This window comes from Aricia agestis, chromosome 18, assembly GCF_905147365.1.
Source record: "Aricia agestis chromosome 18, ilAriAges1.1, whole genome shotgun sequence".
Taxonomy (NCBI): domain Eukaryota; kingdom Metazoa; phylum Arthropoda; class Insecta; order Lepidoptera; family Lycaenidae; genus Aricia; species Aricia agestis.
The window spans coordinates 2,424,757-2,443,001 of NC_056423.1; the positions used below are offsets into that span (position 1 = coordinate 2,424,757).

Here is an 18,245-nt window from a genome sequence, read left to right on the forward strand (position 1 = left end):
CGCACTTTTTATAATATTATGTAATTGTATAAGTATGGAAGTATGGATAATATAACAAAACAAAGCTATAAATATAATATTATAGTTCCATGAAAAAGTAGAAGCGCTAAAAGAGTTACTCCTTTTAACCCATCATCTCCCATCCCATCCCCTGGGTGCCGTATAACAATTAAATATATATTGTGTCTGGTCCAACTCCATTTTATGGAAATGGAGTTGGACCGGGCACATGTTGCGTTGCAAATTATTTAAGTGGAGTAAGCGAGTAACCTTATGGTATCCAAGAGGAGACACCAGAAGACAGGGACGTCCGAAGACAAGATGGAGTGACGATATCCGCTTAACTCTAGGACCATACTGGACCAGAGCAGCGGATGACCGAGCTCATTGGAGAGAGCTGGAGGAGGCCTATGCCAAGAGGCACACCGAAATGCGAGACATAATCTAACTTAAGAAAGTTACTAATCTAACCAAAATGTAAAACATATATTTCGGAATAAAAAGGGTTTCTAAAAAAAAAATATATTGTGTCTGGAATTCTCACGATCGAAGTATTAAACTATTGCATCATATTCATGACATTGAGGCAATTCTTATAGAAACAAAGAAGTCAAAACTCTTACAGCGCTGCTTTTTCAAAGTGAACTCTGTATTAGCGGCACATGGCACATACACACCCTACGGTATTAAGACTTTATTTTGTTACAACCTGTATAGTAAGTCCTAATACATACACTGTATACATAGTCTATAAATATTAGGACCGTGTCGCTATGTAACGTAACGTGGGAGAGACATGCTTCGGCACGAATGGGCCGGCTCGACCGGAGAAATACCACGTTCTCACAGAAAACCGGCGTGAAACAGCGCTTGCGCTGTGTTTCGCTGAGTGAGTGAGTTTACCGGAGGCCCAATTCCCTTTCCTATCCTCCCCTATTCCTTTCCCTTCCCATCCCTACCCTCCCCTATTACCCTATTCCCTCTTAAAAGGCCGGCAACGCACCTGCAGCTCTTCTGATGCTGCGAGTGTCCATGGGCGACGGAAGTTGCTTTCCATCAGGTGACCCGTTTGCTCGTTTGCCCCCTTCTTTCATAAAAAAAATGTATGATAAAACATGTAAGGATCCCGCTGCTGCTCTACGTCATAAATTGTGTGCGTACAGCGGGATGGGTCGCATTTTATACAGGTTAAAATGCAGCTCGTCTCTCTGCCCATCATAATGTGTAAACTCACCGTCCCATTTCTTGCCCCTCATGCCGACGAAGCCCATTTGTCTCCGCTTCGGCCAGGGTCCGTTCAGCAAAAACTTCACCTCCTGCCCGCTGTTCTTCAAATCCTTCTTCCCCCTCACACCTATGAACTTGCCGCGAAAGGTAAGATCGTAGGGCCTCTTCTCAGTAATAGACTTCTTGCCTCTAACGCCAAAGAACTGGTGCATCTTCGCTCGCTTCTCAACTTCGTTGTCTTCTAAACTCGCTTCGGTCGCGTAGTTCGACTGCAACTTCTGGAGGAATTCGTTGATGTCGTCGAAGGGGTATTCCGCTTCGTCAGTGGCGTATTCTATCTGTCCGACGAGGGAGCCGCGGCGGGGGTACCCGTATTCGTACATCTCGGGGTAAAACTTCTTCCCGCGCATTCCGACGAAGCCCATAGGGACGCGTTTGTCGAACTCGTCAAAGTCGGCTTCATCGAATTTTTTGCCTTTGACTCCGACGAAGAATTGCGGCTTGCGCTTGTAGAATTCGTTTTCGTTGTCAAAGTATTTTTTCCCGCGCATTCCCACGAAGCCCTGGGGGACCCTTTTCACCTCCTGAGCGGAGACCAGCACCAGGTGGATCGACAGAAGCAGCATGCAGGTCTTGGCACCCATTGTGATAGATCTGGAAAGAGATACATTTCTTAATGGAGGTATATGTAATTTTATGTTTTTTTTTTGTAGTCTTTTTTGTAACATTTTTAACCCATCAATCCCCAAGCGGTACCCGGCTGTCGCATAACAATTGAAAAATGAATGTGTCTGTGATTCCCATGATCGAGGTATTAATACGCTTTTATAAGCTTGGGCTGTATGTATGTAACGGAATACTGGAGACAGGTAAAAATTGGAGCACGATTTTTAACTATCTCCAGCAGTCTAATGAATTCGAAACTTATTAAGGCGCTGTGGTTGTTGCAACTAAGCAAAATGGGTTTTTTAAATAATGTTTTTTGTAAAGGAAATGTCATTATTTAAGTATAAAAAAGTACAATTTTAAAATTGAGAAAATTTCTTATACGCAAACCTCTATACGCAATATCAATTAATACACATTTGAAAAATTCTGCTCGATAGAAAAAAATTTCAAAGATGACTGTTTTATCGCTGTTTTTCATAATTAAATCATTTTATGGCTAAATTACACACTTTGTAGAAAAAACTAAAAATGTAGTACATTTGTCGTAACCTAACCTAAACGATTTGATATAATATGTATTAGATTTGTGTAATACTAAAAACAAAAGGTTTTTTCTCCTATTTACTATTATCAAGGCACGCGGAGCTGTACAAGGCGCGCTGATATGAATGTTATTTTAATGTCCTTTACGTCGATATTCGTACTAACAGACATCGACCTGCTAATTTTAATAATCTAAAGGGACTACTGGTCCTTAAGAGCTAATGACAATGCAATCATTTGTTAAAATGAAAAAAAAATGAAAAAAAATGAATTGTCTGTTTTTATTAGTCTTTTTTTTATCTACTTTTATTGTATAAATATTATTATAAATGCGAAAGTGTCTCTGTCTGTTTTTTTTATTATTATGAAATAAGGGGGCAAACGAGCAAACCTTAAAATAACCTGATGGAAAGCAACTTCCGTCGCCCATGGACACTCGCAGCATCAGAAGAGCTGCAGGTGCGTTGCCGGCCTTTTAAGAGGGAATAGGGTAATAGGGGAGGGTAAGGATGGGAAGTGAAGGGAATAGGGGAGGGTAGGGAAGGGAATAGGTTAGGGGATTGGACCTCCGGTAAACTCACTCACTCGGCAAAACACAGCGTAAGCGCTGTTTCACGCCGGTTTTCTGTGAGAACGTGGTAACTCTCCCACTGTTACTTCTTCACGCCCAAACCGCTGAACCGATTTTGCTGGAGTTTGGCATGGAGATACTCTAAGTCCTGAGAAAGGACATAGGATACTTTTTATCTCGGAAAAATGCACGGTTCCCGCGCGATAAACGAGTTTTGGCGCAACGGAGTTGCGGACATCAACTAGTATATAATAAAAGAGAAATTACATTACATAATATAACAGAAATCATTTATATAAGTTTGTAATGTACGTCTGGGGATCCCTTTATACAAATGACCGCTGTAGTTAAACAGTTTTTGTGCAGACTTGTTAATTATGTTCAGCGAGATAATTACAACTACATAAATGTTTCATATTCACAATATAGTAGCTTAAGCTGGGAGACGAGGCACACAAGTTCATAAAAAGTCACGTCACATGGTTTTGACCATAGCAGTTTTTTGCACAATAAGAAACATAGTGACACTAAAAAATCTTTCAGTTTCTGTCACATCTCATGATTTTCTCTGTAGTTCTTTACGCGATAAATAGAACACGGTATTTCCATCAGGCGATGAGCCAGCTCGTTTGCGTCATTTATCAAAATGCCTATTTCCTAATCACGTCAAAGAATTGACTTGGCATTGACTATACCGCGTAGGCGTCTACGGCGTAGAGGGCTACGGCGTAGACGCCTACGAGAGTTACGTACGTAGTTTAAATTTTTTACCGGCTTCCAAAAGGGTTTTATGTTTGTATTTTTTTTAACTAGATATAATAATTTAGCGGCCGCCGGCAAATATTGCTTTTGCCAAATACTTTCAGGTATGAAAAATATGTAGTTATTGGTCGATTCTCAGTTCGCAGGACAAGCACACAAAATATCATCAAATTTAGTTCAGGCGTTTCGGAAGAGTCTGGCAACAAACACAGCAAAATAATAGCTTTTTACAATAATCACTATTTATTTATTCCAATACAAAATAAACGTTTTATATAATAGAAAATATGTACGTCAGTTGTTCTTCAGCGTTTGAATAAGTGAATAAGGTCACAGAACAATAGTCCAGGATACCCTCAGGTCTTAAACTAAAAGCTTAGAGGTAAATAAAAAGAGAAAACTTCACTTCACATTGATTCACGTAAAAACAGTTTGCGAGCTGTGATGTCACAGACAGACTTACAAATCATCCGTACTGATATTGATGTGTCTGTCTGCGAAAGTGTCTGTCTGTTACTCCTTCACGCCTAAGCAGCTGAACCGATTTTGTTGGGTATGATTATTCATACTTTGAGTTTCCATAAATGACATCTGATAGCTTTCGTCGAGGAAATATGTACGGTTCCCGCGCAACAAACTTACGGGCGTTATCTAGTAATATCTTATACGTGGGAGAGCCATGCTTCGGCACGAATGGGCCGGCTCGACCGGATAAATACCACGTTCTCACAGAAAACCGGCGTGAAACAGCGCTTGCGCTGTGTTTCACCGAGTGAGTGAGTTTACCGGAGGCCCAATCCCAGTGTCCATGGGCGACGGAAGTTGCTTTCCATTAGGTGACCCGTTTGCTCGTATGCCCCCTTATTTCATAAAAAAAAAATCTTTACACGAGCAATTCTTGTATATATATATCTCGGAATCGGCTCCAACGATTTTCATGAAATTTAGTATATAGGGGGTTTCGGGGGCGATAAATCGATCTAGCTAGGAATCATTTTTATAAAATGTCATTTTATTCGTGTTAGACACGAATACCGAGCAAAGCTTGGTCAAACAGCTAGTTATATTGTAAACAACAACCCATTGTGTTTACAAGTTTTTGACAGAATCCAGTGAACCTTACTAAAGCAACTAATATTCTTAAAGTAATTCACTCTTTTAAACTTTCAATATATTAGTTTTAAAGTATTCTAAGCTTGTACGTGAGCCTAGCACTTTTTAACAACAATAGAAGCGTCTTTTTAATATTGTAAGAATACGCCTTTTAAATTATTTTTTCTTGAACAGACACGATTTTAATAATATTCTTTAACATAAACATAACTATATTATATACATTGATTGACTACTTTATTTTATTTGACGACCTTTGTGGCTGTGTTGGTGTTGTTGGCTGTTGGTAGCTCAAGCCGGGGGTCGCGGGTTCAAATCCCGCTGACGGAACAAAACGTTTTCAAAGTTCCTGAGTCATGGAATGTGTATTAAATATGTATAGTATAAAAGTATAATATATATTTTCGTTGTCTGGTATCTGTAACACAAGTCATTCAGGTACTTAGCACGGGACCAAACTGACGTGGTGTGAAGCGTCCATACATATTATTATTATTATTTATTTCAACCACTCACTTACTAATACAATTTCCTATGAACCAGTTACCAGTAACCAGAATTACAGCTGTTTATCTTTGGGCAATGCAGTAGAATTGTTAGGTATTTCAAAACATTTTACTACACTCGTATAACAAGGTACAAGACGTATATCAATCATACCATGACCTCAATTATTGTAAATAACAATATAATTATTGTAGAAGCTAATAATTCTACAATTATAATAACTAGCTAAAAGCCAAGCTTTGTGTGGGCTCGCGTGGTCACACTTTGACTAACCGTGATAACACATCCACATACATACATATAAATAAAAATTACTATGTTAAGGAACAAATCAACAGGCGTGATAGTTTTTCCGTAAAGCGTATCACAAAATGTACAGGTTGTGGCCGGTGGGATATTACTAGGGCTCGCTTCGCTCGCCTTGATAAATTTATATAACAACAATAGGGTGGCAGGGCTGGCAAAAGGCCACGGGCCCCCAACCCAAAAGGGCCTTAAAGGATGAGCGTTCAAAAATATTTTTTTACATAATTTTTTTTAGTGACAATGATTTGCCACGGGCCCTGGTATAATTACGCCACTGTGCGTAGGAAATTCTACATTTTATATGCGTATCGAGATACCTGTTTACATCTAATAGGTGATATGGCAGTTGACAAAAGAGTATTTAGGATATATCTTAGTGAATCTTTCTTAAATATTTGGCAATTGGCATTTAACAAGCTTCAAAACTACTGAACTGATTTGGATAAAATTTGCTGCAGATTGTTTCATAGCCCTGGGGGCCTATTATGAGCTCTTAAATCCATTCATTTTACGTCCTTATACTGACTGTATAAGGACGTAAAGTGAATGGATTTAAGAGCTCATAATAGGCCCCCTGTACTTTCTTAGCAGCAAAGTTTATTGATATTCTGCTTTGCACATTACGGAGATCTACATCAATAGAATATTTTACTGCAACGTTTTTATGCTAGAGACAGCCCCAGCATAGACAGTTACATACAAACAATTTTGTCCGACATTTGACAATGTTTCTGTCAATATAATATGACGTGTGTTGAATTTTGGCCGGATTATTCTGTATGTGCTAATAGCGCCCTCTGCTCCGAGCTATAAGAATATTGTATATTTTTATTCGGTACGATGTAGAGCCTAAGGCCAGATTCACACGGCACAATCCTGCACATTTCCTGCACGTTTTGTTGCAGTATACGTCTTAACGAATAAGTAGTGGCGCATACAATGTAAGAACCATTCACACGTCGATTGTACTGCACAATTTGTTGCACTACAATCGGCGTATGAATGTTAAGACGTATACTGCAACAAAACGTGCAGGAAACGTGCAGGATTGTGCCGTGTGAACCTACTCTAAAAGTTTCGTATTGAAAGTAGTTAAGAGTCATAAGCTATGTCCACACTGTGCACTTTCATCTTCAATTTTCGTCATCAACTTTCGTATTGGCGCATTCAATAATTGAATGCGTCAAGGAACGCAACGCCAATATTGTCATTTTTGAAGTTTTGGATACGGTCAGAGGGCATGCGTCGGGGACATGCCTCACGTTCGCTGTTGACTGCGCTATAACGCATGCCCTTGATAAACAGAAAAAAGCACAGTGTGGACACAATAGACATATAATTCTGTCTACTCTGGTGTGGACAAAGCTATTCTGGTTACACTGAAGTAGTCGTAAATAACATATTTGCTATCATCTAGGATTCTCATTACACCAAAACATACAAAATTATATCTCGTACGCTTCAAGAATGTATAAAAATTATGTTATTGCGCAAAAGTATAATTCGGGACGGCATTTCGTATTCGTCCCACGTTCAACGTTTAATGAAAAACTGAACTACTGACCACATGGGTAAAGAGAAATTTGGTTAGGACCTTATTGTGTTACGTAATTAATGAATACCTCAAGACATACCCCCTAGTTACGTAAGAAAAACAGAACGATATTTGGTACACTGTTTAGATTTTTGTTTAGTGAAAATTGGCTTCAATCAATGGCTAACGGCCGTTCCCAATATTTGATCTATCTCTGGTTTTGCCTTACTAGAGATAGGAATAACTCACATTAGACATTAGAGACATATATTTTATGTCAATTATGAGCTATTCCTATCTCTAGTAGGGCAAAACCAGAGATAGATCAAATATTGGGAATGGCCGTAAATGAACGCGTTTAAACACGGACTATTTACTGCGAAGTTAACGGAATTATCATAATTCTTAACCATTTTATGTTCTTACACATTATGTATAAAAAAACATTTATTTAATAAAATTGTAGACTTTCTTACTTAACAAAATGCGCAATACCCATGGGATAGATTGACGTTTTGTGCAAAGTTCACAGTAAACCTAAGTGTTTTAATTTGTTTTTATACCTAAATGGTTTTTGTTATTTTTGGGTTACTGAGTGCGAGTTACTTAAGAATGCAAGGAGCTGTACCATCGAGGTAATTGATTCCTAGGCAGTTGACAGACCAACGTCATGTGGTCGGATCATGCCAATTCAATGATTGTGAGCTATCCATAAAGTTAATATACCTAGCGGAATAGAGCAACAATCTCGAGCTGTCAAACGACACCAAAATTGGTTTTCATCTGTGTGAAAAATGTGTACGTATACACTTACACAAACATGATTGAACATGAATTCTATGAAATTAAATTGTCAACGTGCGGCACGTGCCGACTGGACGTCAAAAAAAGAGTGCTGCTGTCATGTATCACACGTCTCTTTTTACCACGCAGTGTTACTGATAGTGACACCTCTCTTGCTCAGGCCTTTGTTTCTCTATTCCGCTAGGTATATTAACTTTATGGAGCTATCGGATGGATTTAACATAACGCGACCAAAATACGTAGGTCCGCCATCTGTGAATCAACTTCTTTAATAGTACATGGACATAATATTATGAGACATGTGAGAAGAGAATGGATGTTTGAAAATTTTTATGCAAAAAATAATTACATTTTATGGTTGTGGTAAGTTTTTATAAACTCACAATTTAACTTTTTATATTTAAAAATATGTTCTTGTAAGCTGACAAGCTTTACGTGGGAGAGCCATGCTTCGGCACGAATGGGCCGGCTCGACCGGAAAAATACCACGTTCTCTCAGAAAACCGTCGTGAAACAGCACTTGCGCTGTGTTTTGCCGAGTGAGTTTATCGGATGCCCAATCTTCTACCCTATTTCCATCCCTAGCCTCCTCTATTGCCTTCCCTACCCTCCCCTAATACCCTATTCCCTCTTAAAAGGTCGGTAACGCACCTGCAGCTCTTCTGATGCTGCGAGTGTCCATGAGCGACGGAAGTTGCTTTCCATAAGGTGACCCGTTTGCTCGTTTGCCGTATTTCATAAAAAAAAGCTTTACGATAAGGCTATACGACACTACTGTACGACACGACCGCATGACACGACCGCACGACCCGACTGCACGACACGACCGTACGACACGACCGTACGATAAGGCCGCACGGCAAGATTCTATCCAACTTATAAACGAGCATTATCTTATACAACCTCACGACGCAATAACCAAGACGTGATGCAAATTTTATTATATTATGACAAATTTTATTAGAATTTTCCAGGATATAGATGGTATAAAGTTTTGTAGCTACTGCCATTTTTAGGGTTCCGTAACCAAAGGGCAAAAACGGGACCCTATTACTGAGACTTCGATGTCTGTCCGTTTGTCCATCAGTCCGTCTGTCTATCTGTCCGTCTATCTCTAGACTGTAACTTCAGAACGGTAATAGCTAGAGAGAAATGTTCACAGATTATGTATTTCTGTTGCCGTTATAACAACAAATACTTAGAAAAACAAAACAAATTAAATATTTAAAGGGGGCTCCCATACAACAAACGTGATTTTTGAAACATTTTTTGCTCGGTATCAATGATGACAACAGGAAGCCACTTGAAATTTTCACAAAATACTCAGCTGTCTTTATACTTTTATAGTACTTAATTAATAATAAAATTTAAATAATAAATACAAAAACACAATTTTTACTATTTTTGCTCTATAATGGTACGGAACCCTTCGTGTGCGAGCCCAACTCGCACTTGGCCGATTTTTGTTACTACTAAAGCCAAAAGTATTTGATTTTATTTTGTTTTATTAATTTTCGGAAACTTACAGCTACTATTTAAATACATGTCATAGAATCTAAAAACAAAAGGGAACCGTAACATTTACCGAAAAATGAGTATTATAGTCCATACTAATATTATAAATGCGAAAGTGTGTCTGTCTGTCTGTTACTTCTTCACGCTCCAACCGCTGAACCGATTTTGCTGAAATTTGGTATGGAGCTATACTTTGAGTCCTGGGAAAGGACATAGAATACTTTTTATCCCGGAAAAATGTGCGGTTTCCGCGCGATGAACTAATTTTGGCGCAACGGAGTTGGGGGCATCATCTGGTTAATCATAATTCGGCTGTTTCGTTGCTAACTCCAGATCAGAAAATAAATATTCGTATCACCTTCGCGACAGTAGTGAAACGGCGAAGCTATACATATTTACTGGTAAGTATGTATATTGTATAATTTGTTTAAGTTATGGTCAGTAGATCTAGGCCGTGTAGATTCAGAAGCTTGGCTCAACATAATATCATCTTTTTCACGGGGTAAACCTTGTTGTGATCGTCTCGGCAACATTTAAAAGAAATGTTTTTGTGGGATATATATTATTTGATCAACAAATAGTTTCTGTGAAACAAAAAAACGCTTGAACTACGTGAAAGAGCGAACAATTTCACGTTTTCAAATCGTTAGAGCAACATGTTTGTTTTCCGTGTGTGAGAGGCGCGGGGCGAAGGCCGAGAGGCAACAATTACTTCACAAAGCTGAAGAGTAGCGAAGCTGTGCAGGAAACCAATTAGATGTCTTTGTACCCAAATGTTTATTCAAGAGTTTCAGATAGAAAATAATGGCCGATTTCCGAATGCAGCAAAGTATGAACATATTTTGTAATATTATGATGCGTTCATGGTTTAGGCCCGACTATCTGGAACTCTCCTGCTATTTGGTGCAACATGCTAAGGCAAGGCGCTGCGCCGGCTACTTAGATATCCATACTAATATTATAAATGCGAAAGTGTGTCTGTCTATCTGTTACATCTTCAAGCTCAAACCGCGGAACCGATTTTGCTGAAATTATGTATGGATATGCTTTGAGCTCCGGGAAAGGACATAGGGTACTTTTTATCCCGTGGACGACCTCTGTGGCTCAGTTAGTGGGCTATTGGTAGCTTAAGCCGGGGGTCGCGCGTTCAAATCCCGCCGACGGAACAAAACTTTTTCAAAGTTCCTGGGTCATGGATGTGTATTAATTATATGTGTATCATATGATAAAAATCTTATATATATATGTATAGTATAAAAGTATTAAATATATAATATCCGTTGTCTGGTACCCGTAACACAAGACCTTCAGGTACTTACCACGGGCCAGACTGACGTGGTGTGAAGCGTCCATAGATATTATTATTATTATTGTCCCGGAAATTTCTCGCGCCATAAACGAATATTGGCGCAACGGAATTGCTTGCGGCTTCTAGTAATGTCATAATATTAACTGTTTGTAACCAGCTCGACATTTCCACAACCGGTGATTAAAAAATCTAACATGGTTGTCATAATATAATCCAATATACATATCTCAAGCTGTAAGGGCCTGGCATCAGGTGTTTACGGCAGCTCGTTAGTATTACGAGCGTGTGCTACTCATTATACACCCGAGCCTGCTAATGTCACGAATTAATAAATATTTCGTTTCCGTCTAATGACAAGATTATAATAATTAATAGCAGGAGTACGAAAGTGTAAGATGACACACTCAGACATATTTGATGATGATTAAGGTGGCTTCCGGATCTTTGCCGCGAGCGACGGCGACCGATAAAAATTCAAATAAAATGCTACTGTATGATTACACTATAGGTATCATTTTCTACTGATATTTGTGTGCTGACCCACGCTGAATTTTGAAGAATGGAATATTTTTTTAATAACAACCTTAAAATGGCTCGGAACTTTGCCGCGAGCGACCGCGACGGACGAAAATTCAAACGAAATGCCACTTTATGATATAGGCTATAGGTTTAATTTTACTCAACCACTAGCTTTTACGCCGCCGCCGGCGGCAGCGTGGGTCGCCACGCAAATGTCGGTAGAAAATGATACCTATATTCTATGTCATAAAGTAGCATTTTATTTGAATTTTTACCGGTCGCGGTCGCTCGCGGCATAGATCCAAAAGCCACCTTTAAGATGGAACTGCCGCACAAAGCACATGTCGCTATAGTCTTTTGAGTCGTACCAGCTGACAGTAGGCTGACAAATTATTATATTTGTTGTCGTTGTATACATGAAATGAAAAAAAAGATTTAAGTATGTATTTAAAATATGGAGGGTAGATGGAGAACTATCTTATATGAGGGATATTTGAAAAAGTGTCCAGCTGTACGCAGTAAATAACAGTTGAAAAATCCTCCAAGAGTGGCGCTAGCTGCAGCAAAGGGTATGGAATGAATGTAGCCGCTGGTGACAAAATATAAATATATATTATTTAAATTTATTTAAATAATATATTTTGAAAAATATAACCTAAAATAGCTGAAATAAAAGCTGCTAAATGATTTAAAATTTACCCTGTTGCTACTGTAGCGCCACCCTAATTTAACGCATTTCAGCGGACACTTTTTACGGGTTTTGAAGTTGCTTTACGGGGAAAACGTTTTGAATAGTTGGCAACACTACATTTCAGCTGCTGAGGTGTTATACAGGCTATTTTTATATTTTTAATATCGTAAATCGTAATACTATTGACCCTTATCGTCACTGCGCTCGACCTCAAACCTGAAACCATAAATTTTACACAGTCACGGCGTCACTGACGCTATAGGCGTCGCTTCGAAAGGCTACCTTAAAGCTTTATAATATAATGTTAGCAGTAGATGACGCCCACAACTGTGTTGCACCAAAATTCATTTATCACGCGGTAACTGTACACTTTTCCGGTATAAAAAGTATCCTTTGTACCTTCCCAAATTTACTCACAGTATCAACATACCAAACAACAAAATCGGTTCAGCAATTTGGGCGTAAACAGATAACAGACAAACAGACAGGCAGACAGACACACTTTCGCGATTATAATATTTGTATGGATATGCCAACAATCCCTAGTAGTGGAGTAATGCAATATTTCGTTCGTGAAGTTTTTAATGGAGGTGCCTGGAAACGCCGGAAAACGCCCGAATTTTCCGGTTCACGTCTAGGCTCGTTTGAAAGAACTCTATCTTTTAAAAGCTCGCTTAATAGAGATTAACTTTTGTGTCAATTGTAAACTACGAATTGTTTCAATTTTTTTTTTCCGAAGGCAGGTCATTATAGCCCTGATGTCATTGCGATCCTTAAGGATCTATTGTGATTCCTTCGCGCGTCCCCAACCCAATGCTGCTCATAAATTGAACAATGTGGTAGTGGTTGGTGCCACGAATTTCCTCTGTGGATGAGTATTATCGTTGCCATTAGTACAAAGATTGTCTGAAGACTGGAAGAAATGAAAAAAGCTTTTAGCGATAATATCACCTTTGCCCATAATATATTTAATAAACTGTCTTTAATTTAAGCTTGTCTTATCTGTAAATTTTTTGTTATTTGTGAGAAGTATTTTTTATTTTGTTGTTACGATAAGTTCGTAATAATATTAATATAAAAAGATCTACTAAGTACTACTATTCAATTAAAATACTTCTATTACCTAAAACATTACCTATTACTATTATTATTATATTAAATTTTTTGTGAAATCTTTTAACCCTAACCTAATTCACAGTGGGCCATGATGGGTATCCACGATTATCACCTTAATATCTACATTCTACACGTTCGTAATAGCCTCCACCGATTACTCTATCATTGGCTAACGTAGACGCACAGACAAACAGCACAACTTACCTATATTACTCACTGTAATCAAACTGTGCTTTCGTCATGTCACTACACCATATCAAACGTCCAATACCTCATATCTACAGCAAATAAACGTACGCAATGAATACTCGCGTACACAAGTGTTAATAATATAATTATTGAAATTAGACGAATCCCGCATCAAACAAAAAAATCTGCATAAAAATCAGCCCAGGCATCTGGAATGCTACGATGCCAACGACAGACTCATAATCACAGACAGATAATAATATGTCAAACTTATAACACCCATTCTCATCGGGGGCTAAGAAAGCAGAGTATGTAGTAGTCTATTAGGTACTGTTTAAAAAACAGATCTATATGTGATAAATGCTCAACATAAGGAAGAAATATCTACACTTTTAAATCTACTCCATGATTAATCAAGCTCTTAAGTTGAACATTAATCTTAGTGGCCACTGCTCAATTTATCACATTCGAAAATACATTAATATTGTGAATTCCTTAAGTGTACAATATTTGGACTACGATTTATATAGAATACATCCAACATAACATTGAAATTTATATGTCTGTCTATTCTTTACGTTATTAATGTTATAAAGACGCTTTGAGGACATTTTTTTTCTATAAAATGTACGGTTCAAATGCGATAAATGAACTTTTCACAAATAAGATTACGAATATTAGATACGAAAATTAAAAAAAAAGGCAACTGCCTAAAAAAGTTTTGTAGAACTGTTGAATAGCTTAGCATCATTAAAATGTATGAGTTCAGATTACATTAAATATAAGGCAAGAACAACGAAATAAGACGAGCGTGTATAAATAATAAAATCCGTAATATCATGTCTACGTATACGTGACTGAAAACAGTAGAGAAAAACTGATATTAAAATATACAACGTTACATTGAAATTGACAAAAAAAATTGTATTTACATTTTTCGACCGAACATAATTTACACATGGAAGAATCATTTATTCGTATCTAGTTTGAAGCGTGACAGATGGAGGGGTTAAAATATAAACCCCCTAGTAGTGTATTTTTTTTTTACTTTAATTATAAAGATAACACTTTCGTACATAACATTACTTACCTGATAACATTGTTGGTATATGATAGTGGTACATTAGGCTATCCATCACGCTAGATTACTTGCCGGGCTGATGATGATGACTTATCTTAATGGGTTTTTAATCAGGTGCTATATGGGTTTTAAGTGGTTATAAGTCAATGGGGTACTAACTAACAGCTCAGAGGTAAAAAGGTCTATACAACATTTTGGGAAATTATGCGAAGGGGGAAAAATGAAATTCGGCACAGTTAAGGTCTCGAAACTGGGAGAGCTTTGCTCTTAGTTTAGAGAAAGAAAAACAACGAGTTGCACCGTAGATGTACCCGCAAAGGTACAAAAGAAACAAAAGAAGCAGCATTCCTGTCTGCCTAGACAGGCAGACAGGAATGCAGATAGACAGACGTCTATCTGAAGATGTAACCTTCGCGCTTAAACCGCTGCACCTATTTTGCTGTAATTTGTTATGGAAATCCTTTGATTCCCATAGAAAGCATAGGACACTTTTATCCCGGAAAAATGTACGGTTTTCGCGCAATAAACGAATTTTTACGCAAAGGAGTAGCGGGCATTATCTAGTAATTTTAATTCATAACATACTAGACGTTCCGCGCAGCTTCGCCCGCGTAAATTAGATATATTTCACAGACAAATTAGTCCACAAAAAATAGCCTATGATCCTTCACGTGGTCTGCTTCTTATCTTATCTGTGCTAAATAACAGAAAAATTGATCCAGTAGACCTTTCAAATAATTTCCTCCGTTTTATCCACATTTTCCTGTATTTCTTCGCTCCTATTAGTCTTAGCGAGATCAAATATAGCCTATAGCTTTCCTCGATAAATGGGCTATCTAACACTGAAAGAATTTTTCAAATCGGACCAGTTGTTCCTGAGATTAGTGCGTTCAAACAAACAAACTCTTCCGCTTTATTATATTATAAAATTATAGTATTAGTATAAATAGGTAGTTCTGATTCAAGGGCACAGTCAAAGGTACAATTACAGTAATCTACTATATGTAAAGTTTTATAGGTACTGACAATTTGCACAAAAACATCAAAATGTTTACTCCAAGTATGCTTGCACTCAAAGCTTTCATCGATAGTTACCAAACAGTTAAACGCGTGGGCTAAATTTAACCGTAATAGTTAGTGAAGGGGAAAAGTGTTTTAAATAGAGTTAAGAAAGTTTAAGCTCAAGAACTAGGAGTTAGTGTTTAGTGTTTATCTAGTTATCTGAATATAACTAACTGGTGGAGAGTTTGAAGCGTCCAAATCAATATTATCAGGGTTAAAAGGCGAAAAGGTTAGCCAAAAAGTTTTCTTTATCTCTTTTTTATAGAATCGCCGATATCCATGCGTGTAAAAGTCGGTCCTTCGCCTGATCTCTCGCCTATCGTGTTGGTCATCCTACTAATACGAATAACCTTGAGACAGTGTTTTAATGTTCTGCGCACATACTTTAGCACTATAAAAAACTTAGGACCGGTTTCAATGAAGTTGGCCGCCTTTACTTAAACGCTACTCTTAACCACTGGACCACTGGTGTTTTCCACAGGTAATTCAACTTTTGTGGATGTAATAAACTTAGGGAATCGTCATTAAACGCGTCATAAAGTACCTAAAGGCTTCGCGGGTAACCAAGTTAGTTTAAGTGCAGTTTTTACGGCGCGGCGCTGCAACAGGTGACGTATTGCATTTTATAGTGGCGCCTAGCTGCAAATGGGTTTGCAATAAAAAGCGCTATAAATTTTCATTATATTTCTTTGAGATTTGTAACCGATTCTTGTTCAGTATTTTAGGTAAGATAACATCAGATAGAATGATATCCTATAACGCAATAAATTAAGTTTAATAATTATTATGCATTAAAAAAACTCAATGTATATTCCGCTTCTCATCAATCTGTTAACTTGTTCACCAAACCAACTGAAATTGGGTCCTTATAAAAACGCTTAGAGTCACGGAAATATTCTTCTATTTTGTGCATAGTTTATTTATATCACAAAAATTAACAATTTCCGTGCCATAGATGAATTTTTGCATGGAAGAAATTGATAACAATATTAATATTACGCGCAATGTCAAAAATCAAATCTAATAATGGCTTAAATTTTAGCATAAAATCTAAAAATTCTTGCTATAGCAACAATAATATAAATACGAAAGTAAAATCAGTTCAGCGGAAGACTGACAGACATGTCAGTGATTTTGCTGTTTGGTATGGAGATACTTTGAGTCCGCGGAAAGGACAGGACACTTTCTATTCCGGAAAAATTTACGGTAATTTGTTTAATTTTAACGGAGTTGCTAAATGTGAATCTAAATCTAGTAATGAAATCATAATTTAACGCCATAACATTTTATTATTCGCCATAAAAACATCTTCTTATTTCACGCACCTTCGTGATTAAACTAAATAACACATGTACATCGGTCAAGGTTTTTCGTTTTATTATATCCTTAATCACAACATGATATAATTTAACATACTTTGTACGCTTTAGTTTGATAATAAATAATTAAAAATAAAACATAATAATATTTTTTTCTTAAACTAGATGACGCCTGCAACTCCGTTACGCCAAAATTAATTTTGCGGGAAAAAAATTATACTATTCCTTTCCCCGGGACTCAAAGTATCTTTTTAGTCCCGGGAATGAACATAATGTACGGTGCCCACGCGTTAAACGAATTTCCGGGCAGCGAGGTTGCGGGTATCATACAATAAATATTATTAACACACAAGTAAGTATAATTTTTACATCAATTTTGTTACTTTAAAATGGAATACGGATTGCAATTTGCGACGACCCTTCAGTTTTTGTTCGTTTCTCTGTCCCTTTGTGTCGTTAAAAACAGTTTTCGAGAAAACGCTTGTTAGAATGTGTCGACAATTGAAAATCCGTATTGTATTGCGTACTTTTTACTTCCGTTCCTTTACAGGTAGGATTTAAAAGTACTTTTATATGGAACAGCTTATTTTAAACTAGATGACGCCTCAAGCCTACAACTCTACGCCAAAATTCATTAATCGCGCGGGAACCGTCCATTTTTCCGGGATAAGTAATAAGTAGTCTATGTAATTTCACGGGCATAAAGTATCTACATAATATGTTACAGCTAAATCGGTTCAGCGGTTTAGGCGTGAAGAGGTAACAGACAAACACACACACTTTCGCATTTATAATATTGGTATGGATGATGGTAACCCAAAGAAAATTTACTTAAACCACAGACATAATAATTATGATCAATGTCTGTGATTTAAACTAAAACAGTGATGGTCAGTACTTGCTATCGGTATTACTCGATATTTTTACTCTAAATCGAGTAAAAATTATCGTGTGGACCGCAAAACTCACAACTCGAAGGCTCGCACCGAGCCGGCTCGATGGAATTGAATATATCTAATTTCCATCGAACTTACTCGACGCGAGCCATCGAGCTTTAGGGTGGAACCAAACGAGCGTAATTTGTGAGTTGTGTGAGTCGCAGAATATAGGCTGTCAGAGATTATGCTGCATTCAGTTTCATACATTTGACGTGGGAGAGCCATGCTTCGGCACGAATGGGCCGGCTCTACCGGAGAAATACCACGTCCTCACAGAAAACCGGCGTGAAACAGCACTTCCGCTGTGTTTCGCCGAGTGAGTGAGTTTACCGGAGGCCAAATCCCCTACCCTTTTCCTTTCCCTACCCTCCCCTATTTCCTTCCGTACCCTCCCCTATTCCCTTCCGTACCCTCCCCTATTCCCTTCCCTACCCTCCCCTATTACCCCTTAAAAAGCCGGCAACGCACCT

The 18,245-nt window shown here is 37.9% G+C and overlaps 1 protein-coding gene across 1 annotated transcript in view; it reads right to left on the bottom strand.

Annotated features, from left to right (window-relative positions):
* LOC121736039 (tachykinins) overlaps nt 1-18,245 on the bottom strand; it is a 91,191-nt gene that overhangs the window by 2,966 nt on the left and 69,980 nt on the right. The window contains exon 2 of the mRNA XM_042127083.1: nt 1,235-1,881. Within this exon, the coding sequence (XP_041983017.1) occupies nt 1,235-1,871 (637 nt within the window). The 5' untranslated portion in view covers nt 1,872-1,881. The remainder of the gene's footprint in view (nt 1-1,234; nt 1,882-18,245) is intronic.